The sequence below is a fragment of the Urocampus carinirostris genome, chromosome 2 (assembly GCF_059441175.1).
Source record: "Urocampus carinirostris isolate Australia breed hairy pipefish chromosome 2, RoL_Ucar_1.0, whole genome shotgun sequence".
NCBI classification, from domain to species: domain Eukaryota; kingdom Metazoa; phylum Chordata; class Actinopteri; order Syngnathiformes; family Syngnathidae; genus Urocampus; species Urocampus carinirostris.
Window position 1 is genome coordinate 18,245,254 of NC_142350.1, and position 22,064 is coordinate 18,267,317.

At 38.8% G+C, this 22,064-nt stretch overlaps 1 protein-coding gene across 3 annotated transcripts; it reads right to left on the minus strand.

Moving 5' to 3' along the window:
* Window positions 1-742: 742 nt before the first annotated feature.
* On the minus strand, window positions 743-20,819 carry LOC148371224 (protein tyrosine phosphatase type IVA 2-like). Of its 3 annotated transcripts, none has more exons than XR_015849777.1 (8): window positions 20,378-20,817; window positions 8,350-8,644; window positions 8,055-8,163; window positions 7,877-7,969; window positions 7,666-7,796; window positions 2,726-2,800; window positions 1,786-1,981; window positions 743-1,090 (listed from the first exon to the last, which is right to left on the minus strand). XR_015849777.1 is itself a non-coding variant. In XM_088329176.1 (8 exons), exons 2-8 carry the CDS (start codon window positions 8,352-8,354, stop codon window positions 1,063-1,065), a joined length of 549 nt encoding a protein of 182 aa, XP_088185302.1. In that variant the 5' UTR covers window positions 8,355-8,644; window positions 20,378-20,819; the 3' UTR covers window positions 743-1,062. The 3 variants fall into 3 exon arrangements, 2 of the variants coding, with proteins under 2 accessions (XP_088185302.1, XP_088185303.1); XM_088329176.1 differs by having other exon boundaries at window positions 1,874-1,981; window positions 20,378-20,819; XM_088329177.1 differs by having other exon boundaries at window positions 743-1,981.
* Between the last annotated feature and the right edge of the window lie 1,245 nt (window positions 20,820-22,064).

The following is a 22,064-nucleotide window of genomic DNA, read 5'->3' on the forward strand; positions in this document are numbered from 1 at the left end:
ATTTCTTAGTTTTCTATTTTTAATAAATTCAAAAAAAAGTAAAAAAAAAAACGTGTTCACATTTTGTGTAGAATTTTGAGATAAGAGATTAGATTAATACAATTTGGAATGAGACTAACATAACAAAAAGTGGAAAAAGTGAAGCGCTGTGAATACTTTCCGGATGCACTGTATATATGTATATATATATATATATATATATATATATATATATATATATATATATATATATATACATACATATACACAAACCAAGTTGCACATGAAAAAGTACTATTGTTCGCAGGATTCGGAAGCTCATTAAATCTATGTTCTTTGGTGTGACACTTTACAACGAAAATCCCCGGAACAAACGTCTTACCCAAAAGCTCAAGCAAAGTGCTTTGGGCAATTGGATTGGGCGAGCGTTAGGAATGGGTTGCACAATTGGCAGGGAGCACACACTTGTTCTCCTGAGCCATGAACTGCAGGAGACCAATTTTGAGGGGTATATTTATCTTGATATAGGACAGCGCCTTTGGCATTCTTCCAGATTTTCTCCAAAACGTCTGTCACACAGTAAAATAAAATTTGCTTTTCGCTGCTTGTCTTTTAATAGATGGTGTGAGTCTCCCTGCCCAAAAAATATTTTGCTTTTATGGCTCAAAAAGGTTCCCGACCCCTGGATTAGATGAACAGTCTGAAGAACTGTTCTCCGATATTAACCAAAGCAAATGTGGATGCAAAATGAAGACACGTGATGGCTTGTTATTCAATTTATTTATCTTTAAAGAACCAATAAGAACTGGGGATGTTTTCAAAATTGCAACGATTAAAAAAAAATTAATAAAATCTTGACCATTTTCATTCTTAGCATTTCAGTCGGGTTTTTTTTTTTTTTTCAAACTGACCATTTTCATTATTGTCCACTGTGGTTTTCAGTTGGGCTTTTTCAAGCTATGTGCACCCTTTTCTGGGTGGGGGGTCCTATTATAGTGGAACATTATGTACCCATTCCAGAAGTTTATCCTTGTATGTGATGTAAAAAGATGTGTGCAGGGTGTCACAGCGATCCGGTGGGCTTTACTGAGGTGGACAGACTATTGCACTCCTGGAAAAACAAAAAAAAAACATCAAGACATGGCTCTCAAAAAGGGAGAAACTAAAATAAAGGTTTGGAAATCAAGTGTCCTCGCCCCCTTTGCCAAACGTACGACTCCCACACACGTCACCTTGTGAATAAATATTGTAGACATGTTCAAACTCCGTGAACCTTTACAAATGAAAGTGACTCCAGAATGAGTGAAAAAAAGAAAAAGCGTTACTGCATTTTTCAGACGCGCCCAGTGACAAAAAAAAAAAAAAAACACCCCCCTACCAAAATGGACAGTCACAATTGGTTTAAATTTTTTATAAGATACACAAATTTGTTCCAATCAATAAAAGTTTCCAGGAAACAAATTCAGATGATCCAATATTGCATCCTTTCATTACCGCTGAATGTGAAAAATTCAAAATAATGTTGACAAAAATCAAGGTATAATATCCCACGATTGTAGCTGAATGAGAGGAGGGGGGAGAACGAAAGAACCGAAATAAAAGAGGGATGGACCATGTTTGAAAACGACAATCGAGCCGTCGTTGACAGTAGAACCGGGGGCCCGTTTGTGTGCTTTTACCGTCCGCCCATTTGGGTTTAGCTGGTATACCACCCACCCCTTACGCCCTCGCCGTCGGCTTCAATCGCTCGTTCTGTGTTCGATTAACCAAGACTCAGTGTTTACAAAAAATCAGCACGACAATTACTGTTTAGCACTCTTGTGTATTTTTCCCGTTTCCCCCCCCTGCTCCCGCTCCAGGGTGCATAGGCAGGCATTGGTGGTCCGGCTATTACTGCAGGCAGCAGCTATGGCCGTTGGGGTCCTTGAAGCGCAGGCGCATTTTGGGTCGGTATTTCTCGAGGTAAAGGAGCTGCTTGGAGTTGAAGGCTCCGCGTCTCTTCCTGACGAAAAAAACACACAAATACAAATGAGTGAGGGTGGGCGGATCGACCGGATAATTGGTTCTCACGAACACTAAGCAAGTACCGTATTATCCGGACTAAGAGGTGCACCCCAAAACCGGTCTGAAATGTTAAGGTGTGCTTATAACCCTTACTGTGTAAACACACACAGCAAAATCCAGTGGAAAATTTTGGAAAGGCAGTATTGATACACGGGCGTACTACACGAGGCCTTACGGTAATACCTGCGTATGTGTGCTATAGATGATCAAACGAAAAATGTCGCGAAACAAAATTGCAAAACATTGTATGCAATATGAATCGAACCCAGGTTGAGGCGGTCTCACTTCCGCAACATAACTGGCCACCAGTTATACATGTGACAAATGGAAATGCATTGGATGTTATCTCATGATCACACATTTTTTACTAACGTGCCAGAAACGAATGTTAAAGAATAGTTAACAAAGTCGTACTGACAAATATATATGAACGCAAAGTCCGATTCCCTGTGAGGTACACTAAATAGTGTGGTTTCCCTCGTCGTGCTTTATTTTTACCTTTCAGGACTACTTTAAAGTTTCCTCCATTCTATAAACTGTGTTGTTCACCCCTTGAAATAAGTGGAAAATGGAGGTTTGACGTCTCTTGCCGTCACTGTCAATGGACGTATTTTTTTTATTTATTTTTTTTTTTTTAAAGACTTGTTGTTTTCCCAACTTGCAAAGATAAAAGACAACTTACTGCCTTATGAACTGCACGGCGTCCTCGTACTTCATCCCACTCTCGATGAGAGCCAAGGCCACTAAGACTGGCGCTCTGACAGGTGGACAGGGGCGGGAATCAAAGAAAAGAAGAGAAGATTAAATGCCAAGGTTCAGGAGAAAGGGAGTAGTTGTGTTTAAACCTGGGAAACAGGCCTGGGAAATCACCAGGGGTGCCCGGGTTCACGTTGCCCCCGCTGGGGCAACCAGATTCGCGCTACAATAAGACGGTGCAAGGCTTTCTTGCCAGAAAAAGAGCAGGGAGAGAAAACAAACATCGAAAAAAAAAAATATTGAAGTTAAAAAAAAAAAACGGATTATCACGAGGGGATTGCAGAGCTGCGGCTGGAACGAGGTTATTTTAGGTCAAGAAAAGTAAAACATCACCCCTATGTGGGAGTAGTACCAAATATCTTCATTGTCTTTGTCACCTAACTCAGCCTCTAACTAGAATACAGTGTGCCTTCAATTATTCGGCACATTTAGCAGGAGTGAACATTCGTACTAATGTGTATATTTGCATCGCATAGGGATGAGAGCAGTTCAGATATAAGGACCGCAGAAGCAAAACTAAGAACAAAGTAAAAAGAAAAAAGAAATGTTTTGGTGCCACTCTATTTCCCAATGTCGCTTTGTGCCCTCTGCCAATTGAAAAATATTTTTCCCAAAGCATTATTGTGTACTGAGCCAAGATTTTATTTTCCCGGCTAGCAATTTTCACTCATTTATTTTACTTGATAGATCAAATACCATGCTCAAAAAACCCTAAACACATTATAAAATCCAATGCATAAAGGAGCTGTACAGAATTATACTATACTTGAGAAAATGGTCTAATTTCAACTTTTTTAAGGACAGGTCATATGACGCAGACCTTTTTTTTTTTTTTTTAAAGGTACTTTGTATTTCTGTGCTTTAATAAGTTTTAACAAAATCTACTTGATTGTCCATTCATAAATATTTCTTTTTGTCAGTAATTTATATATCTCACAAATACACATAAATAACCTGCTTGCATATTTATTTATAAGTGAAAAAAATTGGATACATTTTTCTTAATTCATTGCTTAGGTATTGGATCGCGAAAATCGAATCATTTTTTTAAAACCAAATGCAGCCCGCAACTTAAAAACTTTGCCCACCCTTGAGCTAGTGTGATTGGTTCCAAAGTAAAACACCCCCCCAAAACCACAAAAACGAAAATGTACAAAAAAAAAAAAAAAAGGCTACTAACCAAGAGAGACACTTATACAACATCCAGAAAGCCGAATGCTGGAAGGCAAACATCTTATTGGCTCCATGTGCCTTTGTGGTCAGAAGACTTTTCGCTCTCTTTCACAGGCCTGCCCACATCATGTGCTTCCGTCTACTCTGTTTTTGGGGGATTTGTTTTTAAGCTCGTGTGAAATTCTCTGCAACCTCATGACCGGCTATGGGCAAGTGCCGGCGCTCATGTTCGATAAACCCTTCGAAATGGACGAAGAGCTGACAGCACGAAGTTGAAGGCCGTGCGAGATCGTGCGCTGGTGGAATATGTTCGTGTTGCACAGACATCTAACTACCTTGCGACTAGGGCTGCAACGGTTGGTCCACAAAAATGGATAATACAACGTTTTTCCAACCAAGTGGCATCTCTTCATGAATAAAATATCTTCTGAGAGTTTCGGATGTGCATCAGCCAATATAAAGTCTATGTCTCGAGCGATAACACACAGTAAGAGTGGCGTCAATATCAAACAAGTGTACCAACATTTTTTTTTACGTTTCCGAATGTTATCTTGGAAACAGAAAATTAAATGACTACTTGCAAAGTCTGAAAATCAGACAGTGTGTATGTATCATGATGGTAGATAGAGATTAAATGCATGCAGCCCAGTTGTTAAAACTGTTTGAAATCAATTTGTTGAGAATCGGTAAGTACTTTGATTGCAGACTTTTCGGTCGACCAATGAACCTACTTCACAAAATCCACATATTTGTTTCATTACGGCCTATTCTCAGTTTATTTGATTTTAATGTAGTATTTATTTGCCATGTCCTGAAGAAAACAGACAGATGTTTATTTATGGATTTTGTCTACTGATCAAGCAATGAGCCTAATAGTTTTAGAGTTCTATTTAATGTCTGTATGAATCTGCAGTATGTTCAATAAAACAGGATTTCTTTTTAACCTTTTTGGGGTTTATCATTGTTTGCCTCGTAATTAATTCGACCTCCTGCTAAATTTAAGAAAAAACAATTGTCCAATTATTCGACTAATCGTCAATAGTCTGTGACCAGTCGATTTTTAAAATAATTGTTAGTTGCTCTAGACGAGAGTCAGCACGGCTCGCCTCGCTAACGCGGATCCCAACACAAATATGCTAAAAATAAATGCACTATGTTAGACGTTGTTGTAGCAACCGGCCAGTCTGACGATGCCAACGGCAGTTGCCATATTACAACGCGCCACTGCCTCGAGTCCCAAAGAGAAGCAAACATTGACCGGTCAGGTTAACCTTATGCACTTTTTGAGTCATGACCTGGCATTTGATCTTTTTCTCTGTGTGTGTAGCTTTCTTTGCATTCCAAGCCAAAATTTGAGTCAAAAGGAGGACTGCGTAACATTACTGTTCTACTAGTAGATCCCATTTCCTTTTACTATTTTACTGTCCTAGAAATTAAAAACGTTAATTGTATTTTAAGACATAAATGTAAGATAAATATCTGAAAATGAGGAAAATGTAATTGCCAAACCGATAAAAACAAGTTTGGCAAAGTGTACTTTTATCATTTTAATCATTCGAAAATAGAATATTTGGATGTATCCTTTTATATTATTTAAATATTTAAGGGACGGTTTTATTATTTGAACGCCGTATGATGTGGTTCAACTGAAAACGAGTGCTTAACACAGGAAAGGACACAAACTAGACTGACTCAATGTGAACAAAAAGCACCATGTTTCTTCTCATTGTTTGCCCAGCTTTTTAGGAATGTTTGGGGTTCCCATAGCAGCAAGATGACAAATTAACAGCTCCCTTTAGGTAGGGCTCATATGTAAACGCCAATTTCTCAAACTAGTATTTTAGTATTTATTGTATTAATTTATTCAGCCAGTTTAAACCATAAACATGATAAATACAAGAGATGCACTTCTATATTATAGTTCATATATTTTTGCTTGTTATTTAAATCACTTTTTTATAACTGTGCGTTTAAGGTAGGTGAAATAATAATAATAATAAAGATGAAAAATAAAAAGAAATATAGACCATAAACATTTTATTTTATTAAAATAATCAAAAAGTCAAAAAGATTTAAAAAAAAGACAGGAATGTTTTTATTTGAAAGACGATTGTTGGACTGCATTTAATATATTTGACCTTTTTGCGATGTGCACATCTGGGAAAGGAAAGCAGCCAAAATTTAAAAATAAATAAATAAAATGAATTTTGATAGACAGCAACTTTGCAGGAGTGCGACATTACAGGGAAGAGGTGTGTATTCAGCACTTCCTGGTCATGAAAAAAAAAAAAAAAAACTCATTCAGTGAATACAAAATATTTTAATAAGCAATATATAATAACCATCATATAAACAAGCATTTTTTTAAAAAACAATCATAGGTAGAAGAATTGGCTTTTATTTGACGTAACATAAAAAGGGCTGACATAATTGTCCGACATCTTGCTGCTGCGATTACCCAAAAACTTTAAAAAGGCTGCACAACAGAAAGGTAAAAAAAATGCGTCTCTGCAGGTTTTACTCTGCCTTGTGCTTATGAGCAATACTTTTCAGTTGCATAAAACAAAACCGTGACATCTAGAGGTCAAATAATACACACTGTCTCTTTATGTTCTGCAAATTAATGTTTGATGCCGCTCGCACCACCATCCCAATCCCCCCGCAAGTGCATCCATGTGGCAGGCCGACCCCTCAACCATGCTGCTCATCTTATGCAGTTATTTTCTTCTAGGTATAACCAGTATCTCAATGCTTGCTGTGAGCGCCTTTAAAACTGAATTTCGGGCAACTCATGTTGTCCATAGTGTAAAGTAGAAGGTGAAAAGCCAGAAGCTCATTCACCCATCTTGGCAAGCAGCCAGACTCAAAAGAGGGAAAAAAGGTTCATTACTTATAATAGCTAGTGTCACGGTGCAAATAATGTGGGCAGATAAGCAAGAAAGCAGTAAACAAGTGTAGCCGGGGGCTCATACTGGAGTTGAAAAAAAGGGAACTGTACAGGAGTTGGTACCCTTTTTTTGGCTAAATTGAAACACTTTTTAAACACTTTGAAAGCCAATTGTTTTTTTACTTCTCCAGTACCGGAGTGTTCTGTCGAAACTTCCTAAAGTAGACTGACCTGATACCCGTAACTGCCAAAACGTATTTGGGGGTAGTGAGAGAGGAAAATGAGACTAAATAAAAACTAAATTTGTAAGTTCACTACTTTTAACTTTAAAAGACACAAATAGGTACGACATAAACTTGCACATTTCCCGGGAAATCGCTATCAGCCTTGTGCCTATGCGCACCCGGCATTAGTAGGACATCTTTATGGGTAGGAAGGAATTTCAGAACACCGGCAGCTTTGTCTCTTCACCTGTCCTCTTTGGCACAGGAACAATTCACATGACAATGCCATACAAACTAATGCCAGTTAGTCACGTGGGGAGTAGAAATGCAGTGGCAAAGCAACACCACCAAAGCAGGCGTGTCGGCGTCATATTTAAGCATACTTGATTTACTTCTCTTCATTGTATGCGTGGTCTATCAAGTCAGACGGGAAACATGGAACCAATTTCAAGCATTTACAAGCACTTAACCCAAAATTCGAGCACTTTTTAAACTATAAAAACAATTGAAATTAAAGAATTTAAGAATTTCAAGCACCCGGACGACTCAGAGATAACCCTTCCTTTTCAGTTCTGGACTTACCGGCCAAGCCCGGCGACACAATGCACAGCGATGCAGCAGCCGGGTTCCTCTCGAAACTTGGTGTTGAGCAGCTTGAGCCATTCATCCACAATTTGGGTCGGGGGAGGGGCGCCATCATCAAAGGGCCAGTCCTTCAGTCAACAACAACAAAAACGTTTGTTTAAATCATTACATAAATGTGAAACATCTTAAAGTCTATGCCGTTTCTCACCAAAACCTGGATTCCTTCCTTCTCTACTGGAGCCTTGTCATAGGTGGCCTCACACACCCGCACCAGTGTGTGCACCGAGAACTTTTTTAGCTCCTAAAGGAAATTCGAAAGAAAAAAATAAGTTGCCAGACCTCTCGTAAACTAACGCGTACATAAAAAGAACGGCTGCCAGCCGTACCTCGGTGAACTTGTTAAGGGTGGCGTCGGTGGGATTGTGGGTGATGAGGAACCTCATGCACTCGTAGGTTATCTCGACTGCAGCGGGGCGGTTCATGTTGGCGAGACGGCTAGAAAAACAAAACACTTACAGTCAAATACCATAAGTAAATTCCGGGGTTCAAGTCAGCAGACAGGCGTGCATCTAAGGTGGGATCAATAGGGGGGTGGATGAGGAACAATAACTAGTCCACAACACAAAAGATTTGAAAATAAAATGATAAAAAAGTAAGAGCATAAGAAAAAGGCAAGTTTACCCCATTCAGGAGAGCTGTTTGTGATTGGCTGTTCAAAGAGAAAGCGGAAGGTAAAGAGCCGTCGTATTTCAGGGGGTCACTCGAGGGGGGCAAGGAGGTAGTTTTCTTTTTTCCTCCCCCCTCAAATTTCAGAGTCTGCGCTTGCGAGGACAATGGGCGATCAGGGGGGCTTGTGGGTAGCGTAGTCTTTCCGGGGGCAGTCGGTTCACTTCTCCGCGGCGGTGAGGTGCTGTGCCTGGCAAAATTCCCCGCTCGAACACGCCATATAGCTACGGCCCAAGTTAACACAGAAAGCCTGGTGGGGAATAAAACAAAAAAAAAGAACAAAGATTACAAATTACAGGAAGATTTGTTGTTTTCTCCATTATCTAACATTTGTCTCAAGCCAGTGAGTAAAAAAAGGTCATCTGTACAACGAGCAGTCTAGTGCCGTGTCCCAGGTTCGATTCCCGTTGCATTCGATTATTTTGCGATCTTGGTCACCAATACTTTTTGACCGATCAATTATTGCACTAATGTACACATCAAAATCCTGGATATGCACACTTCTAACGAAAGAAAACCTGCGCTGATTTACTGAAAATTTCAGCAGCTCTTTGGTTTAATTCCATGTAATGAATTGAAATGATCTGCATTTATATAGCGCTTTTCAAGTCAATGACTTGCCAAAGCGCTTTACAGTGTGCTTCACATTTCCCAAGAGCGGCCTTGTATTGCAGCCACGTAAGACGCTAACCTGCTTATTGCGGGTATTAGGGGTTCAGTGTCTTACCCAAGGACACTTCGACATGTAACACGGACAAGCCGGGATTCGGACTGGGATCCCTTGATCCCAAGACGAGCGCTCTACCTCCTGAGCTACTGCCGCCCCGTGACCTATATATGAAAAATAGATGAAAATACTTCTTTGAGGGTGCGCCCTATAACCTAATGCGCCCTATGGAGAGTATAAATACGGTACTAGTTTTGTAGTAAATCTTCGGCTCATTTTGTGTACTTTTATAACATGAAGCTTCTTTGCAGCCCAGTTTACTGGTGTTCAAAACAATAATTCGCTCACTGGTGATTTTTGAACCTGGTACATCTGGCAAGACGGTGCCCGAGTTGCTCTTGCCACACCTGCTACGTACCGGAAACGCAAAAGCTTGGACTTTAGCACCGTGCTCGAGTCACAAGGTGAGGATTACAAGGCAGGCAAAGCTTCAAACGGGCGCCCCACTCCCACGCTTTACGCCTCAATTGTCTCTCCAATGTTTAAATGTACCGTCTATTGATCAAAGTGTGAGCTCATAATTGATTTTGCCTTAAACTGCGTTGCAAAGATGTCTAGAAGAACAGCAAAACGTTTGGTCAGGTGCTGTTAACTGTGTTGAGCTGTGCTGGTAGTGTAACGAGGAAAACCATACAAGTAAAACCAAAATTTCTCAATTGAGAAGTGGGTCAACTGTGCCAAAGTTAAGACCGCTATCACTCTGCTGTTGGTACGGCATGTAAATCACTGGGGGGGAAAATTGCAACTTCACTCTCATCATGCAGTTTATGGAAGTCAAAGTAGCACACATAACTGTTGTTTTGCTTTTAAATTACTGCACCATTAAAAAAAAAAAAAAGCAGTTCTGTCAAATTTAAGTCCTATAAAGACCTGGGCCATAGCTTAGTAAAATGTGCGTCCCTTAAGGTCTGGCAGGCTACCTACGAAGCTGTTCTCAACACTATAGGCATCCTAACAAGTTTTTTTTAAACTGATAGTTAAACACAAAGACACATTGGTGCAGCAACAACATTTTAAGTAATCTACATCTGTTAAACAGTTTTTGAAATCAAATAATTTGGCTACCTTTTGGAATAAAACTTCAGAACATCTTTGTGACATCAGGGTGAAAGTTCATGGATCACAACATGGTATTTTAAAGGATTTTTAGTTTATAAGACCCATTGATTAATAAATTACATCTATTGCTAACCCATTTAAATATTTAGGTAAATGTGGTCGAGCAAAGAGACCTAACAAATACCTTTTAACACTGATAAAACATTTTGAAAGAATCACTGCTGTATCTCAATTGTGTAAAATCACAACTAAGGATATTGTCTTGCACTGATAAAGGTCTATGAACATGGTGTACCAGTATAGTGTATTCGTATAGTACACATAAAACTAGGAGAAAGGTCAGATGAAAAAGGTTACAGCCCTGTAAAATGTCTCTTGAGGAAAGTCCCCTTGGCGCTCATCACATGCTTTACTGTTAAGGGTCGGGCCAACAGATCCTTTATGTGTGTATGTGTGCGAGAGAGAGTGGGCTAGGGGGGTGTTGGGGGGTATCAGATTCTTAGAGGGTTTCCCGAATCAGCTGGTGGCCTCTAACAAAAATCAACAGTGACTAAAGAGAAAGAACAGAACGCGATTGAGAGTGACAAGGGGAATTGTGAGAAAGCCTGAAAGGGCTGCGCTGACCGATAAGGGGACAGCTCTATCTGGGGCAGACAAGAACGTGCAAAACTAAACAGGTGATAGTGAGATTGTCACTGCAGAATGACAACCAGGGCAAGGGGTATCCCGAAAAGGAATAGCCAGCATTTGAGGGTAAGCTATCAATGACTTGAAGAAGATCAAAGACATCTTAATATTATTAATGATTGTAATGATACACACATAATTTTGTCCTCAGGTAAGGTTCGCTAAAACTACAGTCAAAGACCCTTTTCAAGCCCTTCAACAGATTTTATCCAGCTCGCAAGATAGAAAAAGGATGAGGAAATAATGAGCAGCCTCTCGTCAAAGACATGACGTTTTAATTGTGTGTAATGGATGCCGCAAAAGCCACTCCCAAATCACCTACTATATACGCGGACCTTTATCAAACATAGGACATTCGTGGAACACCCATCCTGTGTTTATTTATTTTAAATGTCTTTAAGGCATGTCTGGGCGACTTCGATTATGTTATCCATTTTCCTCATGTATTGCCAGGATATCGGATTAAAGACCATTGGCATATACAAAAAAAAAAAATACATCAAGAAGCTGTTTGCCTCCCCCCGGTCTCTGCTTTTTTTTCCAAATCAACGAAAACCACATATCAACTTGCTGACCCCTGTCCTAAAGCTAATTGTCCAATATGTATTTTTTTAGGCTGCAGACGCAAATGACAATAAAATGATTAGCGTAGAAAATTCTTGGAAGAAAAAAAGAAAAGAAAATTGTGTGAAAAGATGCGTTTACTTCATAGTTTCTAGACAAAAAAAAAGTTACGTTTTAGTCCATTTTTTTCCGTCTTAATACAGTCTCTGCCTTATATAGTAGTCCGCGGGTTGAGCCAGAGTGTGGCTCCAGTTTTGTCTTGATCCAGATTAGACATGACCGGACTGAACAATCTTATGGCAGCTGGAGAGGTAATTTTCTGCGTGGAAGCCGAGTCAATAGGGCAAAGGGGGCTGTGACCCTCTGCACATTGGCGGACGATAAGGCCATGAGTGTAGAAGCTGTTCTCCTTGGAGTCAGAGCAGCACGAACTACCACCGCATAGATAATGGCTTCGATACCTATGGCCTACATTCAAGACACCTGCTTGATAGGCGCAACTCTTGACATTTTAGCCGTAAGTGACAATAAAGCAACTTTAAAATGCGTGAATTCCATTTCTTGGCAGGACTCGAGTATTTCATTAACATGTTTAATCTTGTAAATTTCCGAGAACCACAACCAAGACATCAAACTATTAGACCGTGTGTCACTAAGCTAAGTTTGCATTCCAGAAGGCATGTGCACTCAAATATGTCCAAAGGTTCAAAGTGAACAGGGAATAAGGCGTTGTCAGAATATATCCGAAATAAATTAAAGTCAGATAAGATATCAAGAGGAACTGAACTACAGATGAGCCAAGAGCTCTGAAGACACCCGAGATAAAGCCAAGTATCGCACCTGTTCAGTGGCTTAGCCTGCTGCGTGCTATGACGCCACGGTTGTTGACTGAGGGTGGGCAAATCTCACATATAAATAGAGCTTAGACTAGGCTGCAACGAACGATTATTTTAATAGTTGAAGAATAAGACTTAAAAAGCACATTTTTAAATTTCTATTTATTCAAATATTGACATGTTGGACGTCTAGGAAAAATAGCACAAAAAAAAACAATATTCTATATTATAAAACAATTACAAATTCCAAGTGTTTGTCAAATAGCTCAACAATAAACAAAAATACATATAAATGTATGCTTTACACCTGCAAATAAATAAGCTACTTTAATTATAAAATGCATCCAAATAAGAAGCAACATCACAGGGGAATAAGTACTTTGTTGGATATGTATTCATAAACGGTATTATTGTAATAAATTTAACTATAACTTCAAATAGGAACATGTTAGAAAATCTAACATTTGTTTTTATGTTCTTCATACCCAGCGTAAAGCAGAATCCTGATAACTTTCTTCTATAATCAAATGTGTGATTCTATATTGCGCATTATCTCCAAATGTCTGCAATAAATCAAGGCAAATTAATTAACTGTATATTATAAGAAGGGTTTTTGGTCAAATATATGTCTACATCTACTCATAACTGCAAAGTCTGCAGCTTGTTCTCCATGAATAATTTTATGCAGCACTCATAGTTGAACTGCAGTATCTGAAAAGTACTGTATGAATTTGGATTTGGCTATAAATGACCAAATGCATCAAAATACTGTCTCATGGCACTCTCTGCCAGACCAAAGGGCTACTACAAGATGCATGCTTGTAGACATGCTGAGAGACTCATTAATCGATGATCTAAGTCGCTGCCAATACTTTTGATAATCGATTTTATTGATTCGTTGTTGCGGTTCTAACCTAAACCATGTACTCACACAATGCACCAACTAAAGAAAGTCACTGGGCATGGAAAATACCAAATCCTATTCAGAGCCACCTCTTGTACAGCATATAATTCAAGAAGTTTTGTTACATAAGATGATCTGAAAAAAGCTCAACAGTTGAAATACAAATCGACTCCAAACATATTCTCACAAATGGTCTGATGTTCTCTGCCACTACTCAACACAAAAGTCGGAAAGTCTGCGTGATAGGTAAACGAGTCAAGTCGAGAAAATGAGAGACAAGTTGAGGTAATATATCCGCTAGCAATAGCGTGCTTACAAAGTCAAATTTTGACTTCAAAGCAACACAAATGCTGAAACTGGAATTGGAACAAAGCATATTGACGACTGAGAGGTGATATAACCACGGGCGACTTCTCAGACTGCATTTCACCAGCTTCGAATAACAAAAGTGAACCTTGAAGAGACACCTGGAAGTCCTCTAGGCTGGAGTCTGTCGATCATTGTCTAAACTATCCTTGTCCTTAAATATTTCTTCTAAACTGTGCCAATAGCTGCATGCCTTTGACTTGCGTTTTACCAACCTCCCTATATTTTAGGTACAGAATTTGAGTTATGCAACAGAAACTTAGATGAAGTCTTGGTTCTGTAGGCAAATATACAAATCAAAAGGTATCTTCTATTAAATGTTATTGGCGTTTAAGCGCCCTATAGTTCTAAAAAAAAAAAAAAAAAACACAGCCCGTCATATGCAAAAAGGTCATTGCATCAATATTCCACACATATCTGTTTGACACGAAAGCAACCTCTACTCAGATGATTTATCTTTGAAGTCTGTTGAAATGGAGGGCGGGTTAATACGCAAGTACCCAGTTTTAAGGCATTTGCGGGTTAATACGCAAGCGCCCAGTTTTAAGGAAGATAGCAAACATCTCCAACACATACATTAACAAACATGAAACCATTTAATCAAACTCTTTAACGGGCTCTTGAGGCAGCCCCGGATAACAAGTGGGACCAAAAAAAAGTTGCTTCAGCTTGTCGAAGACGAGAGACATGCGTTTAGCTACCTTTGAAATACAAAATAATGGCATAAATACTAGTTTTACATTGAGAAATTTCTGATGACAAAGTAGCACCTTCAAATTTAAGGAATACAATGATAGTCGACATTGGCTGTCGGAACGATTTCCGAGAAATGCACTAGATTACAGAGTGACTTTAAAAGCAAGAATTCAAAGCCGTGCAGACTTCCCAGAAGCACCTCGTTTTGGGAAGTTTTTTTTTGCCTGCAAATGCATCAGCTAATTCGGTTTAAAGACAAATTCCACAAGTCGCCAACTGTTATGATAGGTAACATTAAGTAAAAAGCTGTCACCTCAAGCAACTTAATGCAGAGGTGGTTGAAACCAAACGGTCAAATTCCATTCAACACAGAGAATGGGAAGTAAATGTTTACTGAGCTCAGTTTAGCAAAAATGGCTAAAACTCATAAAATATGGCCAGTTCACAACACTTACAGCAACAAAGAAGCCAGACTGGGAACGTTCTCAAGCTCACATTGTTGAAGGGTTGCTTAGCCCCACTGCGACATTCATTTTTTTCTGACATTTAGAGACCAACTTGGCCTTCTGACAGCCACATGGGGGGAAGCCTGTTGCTATACCAACAATAATCTCTCTGGCGATAACAAATGTGTCTGCAGGGAATTTAGGTATCCCCTGTGAAGAGATCAGAGCAGCGTGTTGCTCCTTTCAAAGCATAACACAAAGCCAAACTAAATAGCTGGTGGCAGAACTTTAGAACATTATGGTTCACACAGCAACTTGTTACTCTCCGAATTTTCATTTTCAAAACCTGTAATTTAAAAAGAGCCATAAAAGGGGGCGGGCACACATCTGCATCAAAGCTATCATCTTGCGATTACGGCCACTCTTCACAGCTTGAGGTTGTGTTGCAAGCAACCACACGTTCCATGTGTTAAGTAAGCTTCTAAAGGAATGAAGGAAAATAGCATGAAATCCAATGTTGCCGTGACATTGAAAAATAGTGTTTTCTTGTCCAACGGTTCTGGCTTTACAACAATGTCAGAAAACGGTAAAGGCCAATGGCGACATACATTTGCTTGCACAACAGATGCAAGTGGATAATAAAACCTTTTGACATTGAAAAACTATTTAACGGACACTTTTATATTGAGTGCTCAAACATTCACAAGTTCAGAGCAGGCTCCCTACCTGTTGCTTTAACGTCAGCAGGTGGCTTTGCAGCAGCATCTAGATGAGGAGTCAGTTTGTCGACACTGCAAGTGCCACTCAGGCTTGTGTCCTTATACTCAATTGCAGCGCTGTGGCAACAGCCGTAAACGAACATTGCGCTAACTAGAGCATCATTCATTAACCAATAGCAGATGAAATGCATAAGGTAGTCATGGCTACGTATAAATCTCTACAGTATTAAGATTACTGGCTTGTAACAATAAAAGGGAAAAATCCAAGTCTCTTAAAATTAAACAGTTTACTCATCAGTGCTAATTATTAGCAATAAAAAAAGACAATTACCAATATTAAGAGCAGATATTCATTTCCAACATACAAACAGCTATTCATGGTAGAATCCCCTCAACTGTATTGCAGCTAATAAACATTCATAATGTAATATTCTTGCACAAAAAACTTTATACTACCCTTGAGTAGTGTTCCATAAGAAGGTAAATAAAAGTCAGAAATAAGACTTCCTAAGGTTTCCTAGGTTTTTAATCCTAAACTGGCATATCACTGAGCGAGGAATGCTCACAAACATGGCAAATGTGTGGTTTTGGCTGAAGTTGTGAAAGATGGACCTTGAAAAACAGTTTCAACATGTTCGAAAAGTTTTCTTATTAACAACGAAAGCCTTCTGTAAAATATTAAGACGACAGAAGGGAAAAAAATCCTGCGGAGTCCCTTATGATTGCAGCTTCATCAAAAATCAATTGATCAGCGACAAAAATCACAAACCTTATCTTAACCGATTGATTTTGAGACACATGGTAGTAATATTTTGTCAACTGAAAAAATACTTGATTCCAAAATGGCGTGAAAATCTCACTTCTATACTACCATCCAGCCTGATGGCAAAGACTTCTGTGTGTCCCTCTTTCTTATTATAACCAGTTACTGTAACCATGTTGATCTTTCAAGATTACGGTAGCCACAACACCACATCACTTTGGCTTCACCCACCACTACTGTGATCAAAAACGACCACTTCAAATACGCCAGGCGGGGACTTTTTGCTTTAACATATTTTTTGTAATTTCATAGTTTTAATTTTTGTAGCGGTTTTATAATTTTAGCATTACACAAAATACCAGAAATGTTAATCATGAAGAATGCGGTGTTCCAGAGCCAACTATATTGTTTAAAACAATGCCAGTTTCAGCTATATAATGTCTATATATCTTTGCTGACTGAGGCATTGTGAGTTACCCCTCGCCTCCCCTCATCTGTTAGAGATATCCGCAGGTGGTTACAGTGCAACGAACCTTTCTCGGAAGGTAATTCTGTAACGGATGTGATGAATGATAGACTTGAGGCTCTTTGGATGGCTAAGCTGTTATTGCAAAAGGTAATCACATAAGCTTGAAGGTTTCATTCAACAAGTACAACAAAAGTGTTAGTGCTTTGGATATGAGGTTACTACAAACTGTCTTTTGTACACTTTACAGCAACCACTCACCACCCCAAAAATACTTTATTTGACCGAGCAATATATTCCTAGAAAGTAGAGGCAACATACATCAAAATACCACAACTAGTGCACATGAAGAACTATCCAATTGGTACTTTTGTTTTTTCAATGCTCGTATCCAGTATCATAAAGTTACATACAAGAAATGATTACCGACTAGGGGGACTCTGTTGGAAGGTCATAGATTGAAAACCGAGAGGCATGGGAATCCGCTAGGCCTTTAGTGTCACAGCTGCTCAAGTCAACTTCCTCTCCAAGTACATTTCCTCCTTTCACCTCACCCCATATGACTAAATGCAAGAAACTTCTATGCTTATCAATAATGAAAAAAGGAGCCCCAGTTTCAAAATATATATTTACAGCAAAAATAAACACAATGGACAATGAATGAATGTGCAACTTGTGTCTTAGACCTTGACAACATCAGACGACAAGAGTCAAGTCACGACTAAAATTCTCCAACAGATGCAAAAGCATAATCAGGTTATAATCTTTCATACATCAAACCATCAACACATGAGTATTTTAGGAATACATTATTTTTTTTCTATTTCAGGAAAAACAATAATTTGTTCAATAAACTACAATAGAAAACATTTAAATTTGAGGTGTCCATCTGGCCTCTACAGTGACAGATAATGCTAAAAAATGTTGATAATTCTTATTTAAAGTATATCAAAATAGCTGGAGTCAGATCTAGACCGCCCGTCTCCGAAATGATGCATTTTTAAAAATGACCCCAATTTGCCAGTAGTTAAAAAGATAAAACCCACGCAAATGGGTTAACCAATAATAAAGAGGAATTTTTGGTGCACACAACAAAATGTTGATTTTGTATCCAACACAATAATTATAATGTTTGGTCTTTTGTCACTAAACAATTAAAATATCGAATGAGGAGAAAATTCTGAGGATTTAGAGATTCACATCCAGCCAACACGAAGGTTTTCTACAGCCCCTGGGATGAATTTGATTTATTATTGTATCATACACTAGAAGTCATTGTTTTACTGCACTTTTCTTCGAAAATAATGTTTTTGGTTAATAGTTGCTAGCACTGTATTTTATTGTTTTTCAATCCAAATCTATTTTAACAAATGTTTCAGTTGACTGTTAAAAAATTGCTATTTGTTTTTTCTTTGAAGACAATTTAGTCTACAGTACTTTAACTAAAATAAAAACTTTCGGCTACTGGTCTTGCCTGAGTAATAGCAGCTTCTTACATGTCTTGTCATGTAGAGATTTTGAGATCAAGTAAACTCTTTTGTGCCAGTTGAAAAAGCAAGATTACTGACAGAGGCATGAGAAATCACTGCAAGTTTTTTTTTCTTCTGATCGTATTGGAATATATTTGTTAGCTTTCCATTAGGTTCACTAGATAAATGCATCATTTTTACAATTTGAATATTCAATCAGTCCGGCCTTCTGACTTGTAGCTTTTTTTCCCCTCCATCCATTTGAAATCAACACTACTGAATTAGATGCTGCACCATAATATTTCAAACTATTTAGAAATAGGATGAAGACAAATGAAGTATATATATTACATCCCAAATGCATTTGGATATTAACCAGTTAAAAAAAATCATCACCGGATTTATTTTAAATGATTAAACTATCTCATGCAAATAAAATGTATTTGATAGTGTAGTCATTGAGTCATACTAATTGTACAATAATAGATACGGCCTAAATAATTACATAGAGGAGGTCAACCTTTCCGTGGATCAAACTGCCTACAAAGGGCGAGAGTCAAAAATACTCTTTCGCAAACTACACGTTGTCAGCAGAGTCCACTCACCTGTGCAAAAAAATCAAATGGTTTTCACCCCCCGAGTAGTGTTACAGAGGCATGATAATGGTAGATATGACAAAAGCAGTGGTAGGCTGTCAAGGCCTGCAAAACCTTCTCTGCTGGCCCAAAAACTATCTGAGTCATTTTAAATTTATGTTGTCCATAAATACTTAAATAATTCAAAATTTTAGCTCTCTTTTGTTGGCTGCTTCCAGTACCTTCGTATTTAAGGCTTTTAACAATCAAATTTCAGTCTTTATTGGTTCCTGGGGTCCAAAATCTACCAGGAAGTATTTATGTTAATTCACCAGCCCCTGGGCAGAAGTGTCCATAACTTGGTTAAAGCAATCAGATTGAGTTGGTAAGACCGTGGCCTTCTAGAAGGTATAGCGAAACATCGGCGGTTTCACTAACTATGATTGACTTGGGGGCAGTAACGGAAGCATCGCAACGAAAAAGTGAAGAAAAATACCCCCGTGTGCACCGCTCCTGTTGAACAGACTTATTCATGCCCAAGTCAAATAATAAAGTGTGCTAGAAATAGACTGGAAAGAACAAACTTTTAGCATTAGTTTCAACGGCTATGGGAAAGAACTTCTTGATGGTACTTAAACCCATGGATAATCTGTACAACAGACTAATTGGAATCTTCTTGAGGAAAGGGAGGAGGACGGATTTTTGTGCACAAATAAAAATGATTTTTCGTGAGTCGTATATGACTAATTGCTAAATAAGGGTGCAGTTTTAGGGGGTTAATAATCATGTTTTTATTTAATCGCAGAAATAAGTGTTTTATAGCCAAAAAGTGGTTATTTTGGGTTGGATAGATTCAGACGTAGCATTACTGAAGGCCTGTCTAGGTGTAAGGTGCACGGCTTGCAACTTTTAAGATAAAAGAGGTATGACATAAAAGAGGTCAACCCGTCCCTGGGTCAGGATTGCCCACAAAGGGCGGAAGACAAATGCATTTTCTCCCGTGCTACACGTTCGTAGCACTGACCACTCACCTGTGCACACAAATTGATCATGTACACGGCAAAAAAAAAAACAACGAAAATCGATTGCATTAATCCGACCCAACCCTCAACGTTAAGCTATAGATAAAAGGAGTAAAGGCTTGGGTTTTCCCCACTACCCCGAGCTAATGGCTAGCGTCGTGTTCGTCGTTTGAGGACTGAAATCGGTGAAACAGATGGACTCATTTTAGTAAGACAATCACCGAAAAGAGACACCGCGTCTGATTAAGCTTAGAGTTAAAAAGAAACCACGAGGTTAATGTGGATTACGGTTAGTCGTGACCGTAAAAATGCACTCTTCAATTACCCCCCCCCCCTTCCCGGTCTTGCTAGCATTGTTAGCTAGCAAGCTAGCTCCACTTTCGACGTTTTAAACAAATTACTCAAACAATACTGTTTTCGTTTGATTGACACTATGCTTTCTCTATGTACAAATTCTTATTAAATAACCCGACGGGATTAACAACTCAGCAAAAAAAAAATAGGTTAGCAAAGCTAACGGCTATTTGCTAAGGTTAGCGTGGCTGGTACTTGGAACTTAACTTGAGCTAATGCTAATCTCGGTGTTAAGTCAACGACCGGCCGGGCTCCAAAACCGATAATAAAACCCACGATTACTCGGCTGACGTGTGGAAAATAGCGTTATTTTTCCGTCAGTGTACTTACAAAACGCAGGCTGAACATTGAAATCCAGTAACTAGCCCGGAGAAAGAGGAGCGAGTGCAGGAAGCGCTGTCAAGTTGCCGTTTCGTTCCTCTTCAATGTGGCAGACCCGACTGGCGTTTAGGGAGGAACCTCGCTTGGTGGTTGCCTTCATGTCGATCGGAAATGTAGGCGTGTTGGTAACCGGCAAGAGAAATCCAATCATTTCTCCGTTGTGTTTTCTTCTTTAAACACCTGTTTCCACCTATACAGCGTATTGTATACTTTTTTAAAATATCATATCAAACAAAATTCCTATGTAGCGGTATATTCCAATGGAAAACCTAGTTTATGTGAGATCAAATTTTAAAAAGAATTGCCTGGGTAGTCTGAACATCAAAATTATTGAAAGGCGTGGACAGTTGTATATTGCACTGGTTTAGTTGTGTAAAAAGAAATAAATACGTTTTTCGTGTGTATTCCCTTAGTGATGGGTGCGTTTACGAGGAACCCGAACGTCGCACAACAGCTCTGGCGTCAGTGTGACGTCAAAAGAATCCGGGTTCATGATGACAGTTCCAGAAAGCTCACATTATCTTTAGTTTGTTTTTTTGCAACTTGATTTGCGTCATCGGGCGAGCAAACAATGGCTTAAAAGCCTTAGAATGAATCTAAAGGGTGTCAAACTCATTTAGCTCGGGGGCCACAATGTAGTCAAGTCATTGGGAGGGTGGGATGACAGAGCTATGCCCTTGCACAATAGTTTTGCCCTTTACACTTTGGTTAACTACTATTAAAAGATAATAACTCTGAAATTGTTTAATTGATGTTGAAAATGTCAGAAAAAAGTGTTAAAATGTCATATCGTCATGTCATATTGTCAGATATAACAAAATTGTGAATATGCTTGATGGCTGTTGAGATTGTCGTATTTGTTTTGCTGCTGTAGGTGTCGGTGGATTTGTTCAGAACAAAAACAATCGACTTTGGCCTGGACGAATCTATTGACACTAACAAAGATGTTATACAACGAAATTGTGAATACGCTTGATTGCTATTAAGATTTTAGAGAAGGGTTGTTCAAACCTCACATTGTGTTTGCTGTTAAACGTCATATTGAAATTTAATATTGTGAATGTGCTTGATTGCTGTTGATATTGACAAGATTGTTTTCTGTTATTAGTGTCAATGAATTTGTTCAAACCATTCATTGCTGTTAAAAATGTTGAAAAAATTGTTAAAATGTCATATTGTCAGATATAACGAAATTGTGAATATGCTTAATTGCTGCTAAAATTATCGAGAAAAATTGTTCAAACCTCATTGTTTGTTTGCTGTTAATAGTGTCAATAAAATTGTTCAAACCAAAAAAAACAAAAACCAATTCATGTTCATTTGTGTAGCCCTTAATCACAAAAACTCTAAAAAGGCTGCACGGACTACCATTACACCACGCCCTGATCTGGTCTTACCCGAGGGCAAGGAAAAACTCAAAAACCTCAGCATGAAACCTTGACAAGGCCGCACTTGAGGTAATCCCCTTTCCCGGATAATCAGTCTGCAATAGATGTTGCAAGGGCATCAACAGACAATACACAGACTTAATTTACCCTTTAGGACAAGAAGACAAGAGTATGAGGTCAACATCACTCATACTCTATGGCAGGGGTGGCCAACCCGGTCCTCAAGAGCCGCATGTCCTGCATGTTTT

What these genes read in the sequence shown, in the direction of transcription:
- LOC148371224 (XM_088329176.1), bottom strand. An exon ending in CCCTTAACAAGTTCACCGAG is followed by an intron (nt 7,970 to 8,054) that starts GTACGGCTGGCA and finishes AATTTCCTTTAG; the next exon opens with GAGCTAAAAAAGTTCTCGGT. An exon ending in AGGAAGGAATCCAGGTTTTG is followed by an intron (nt 7,797 to 7,876) that starts GTGAGAAACGGC and finishes TGTTGACTGAAG; the next exon opens with GACTGGCCCTTTGATGATGG.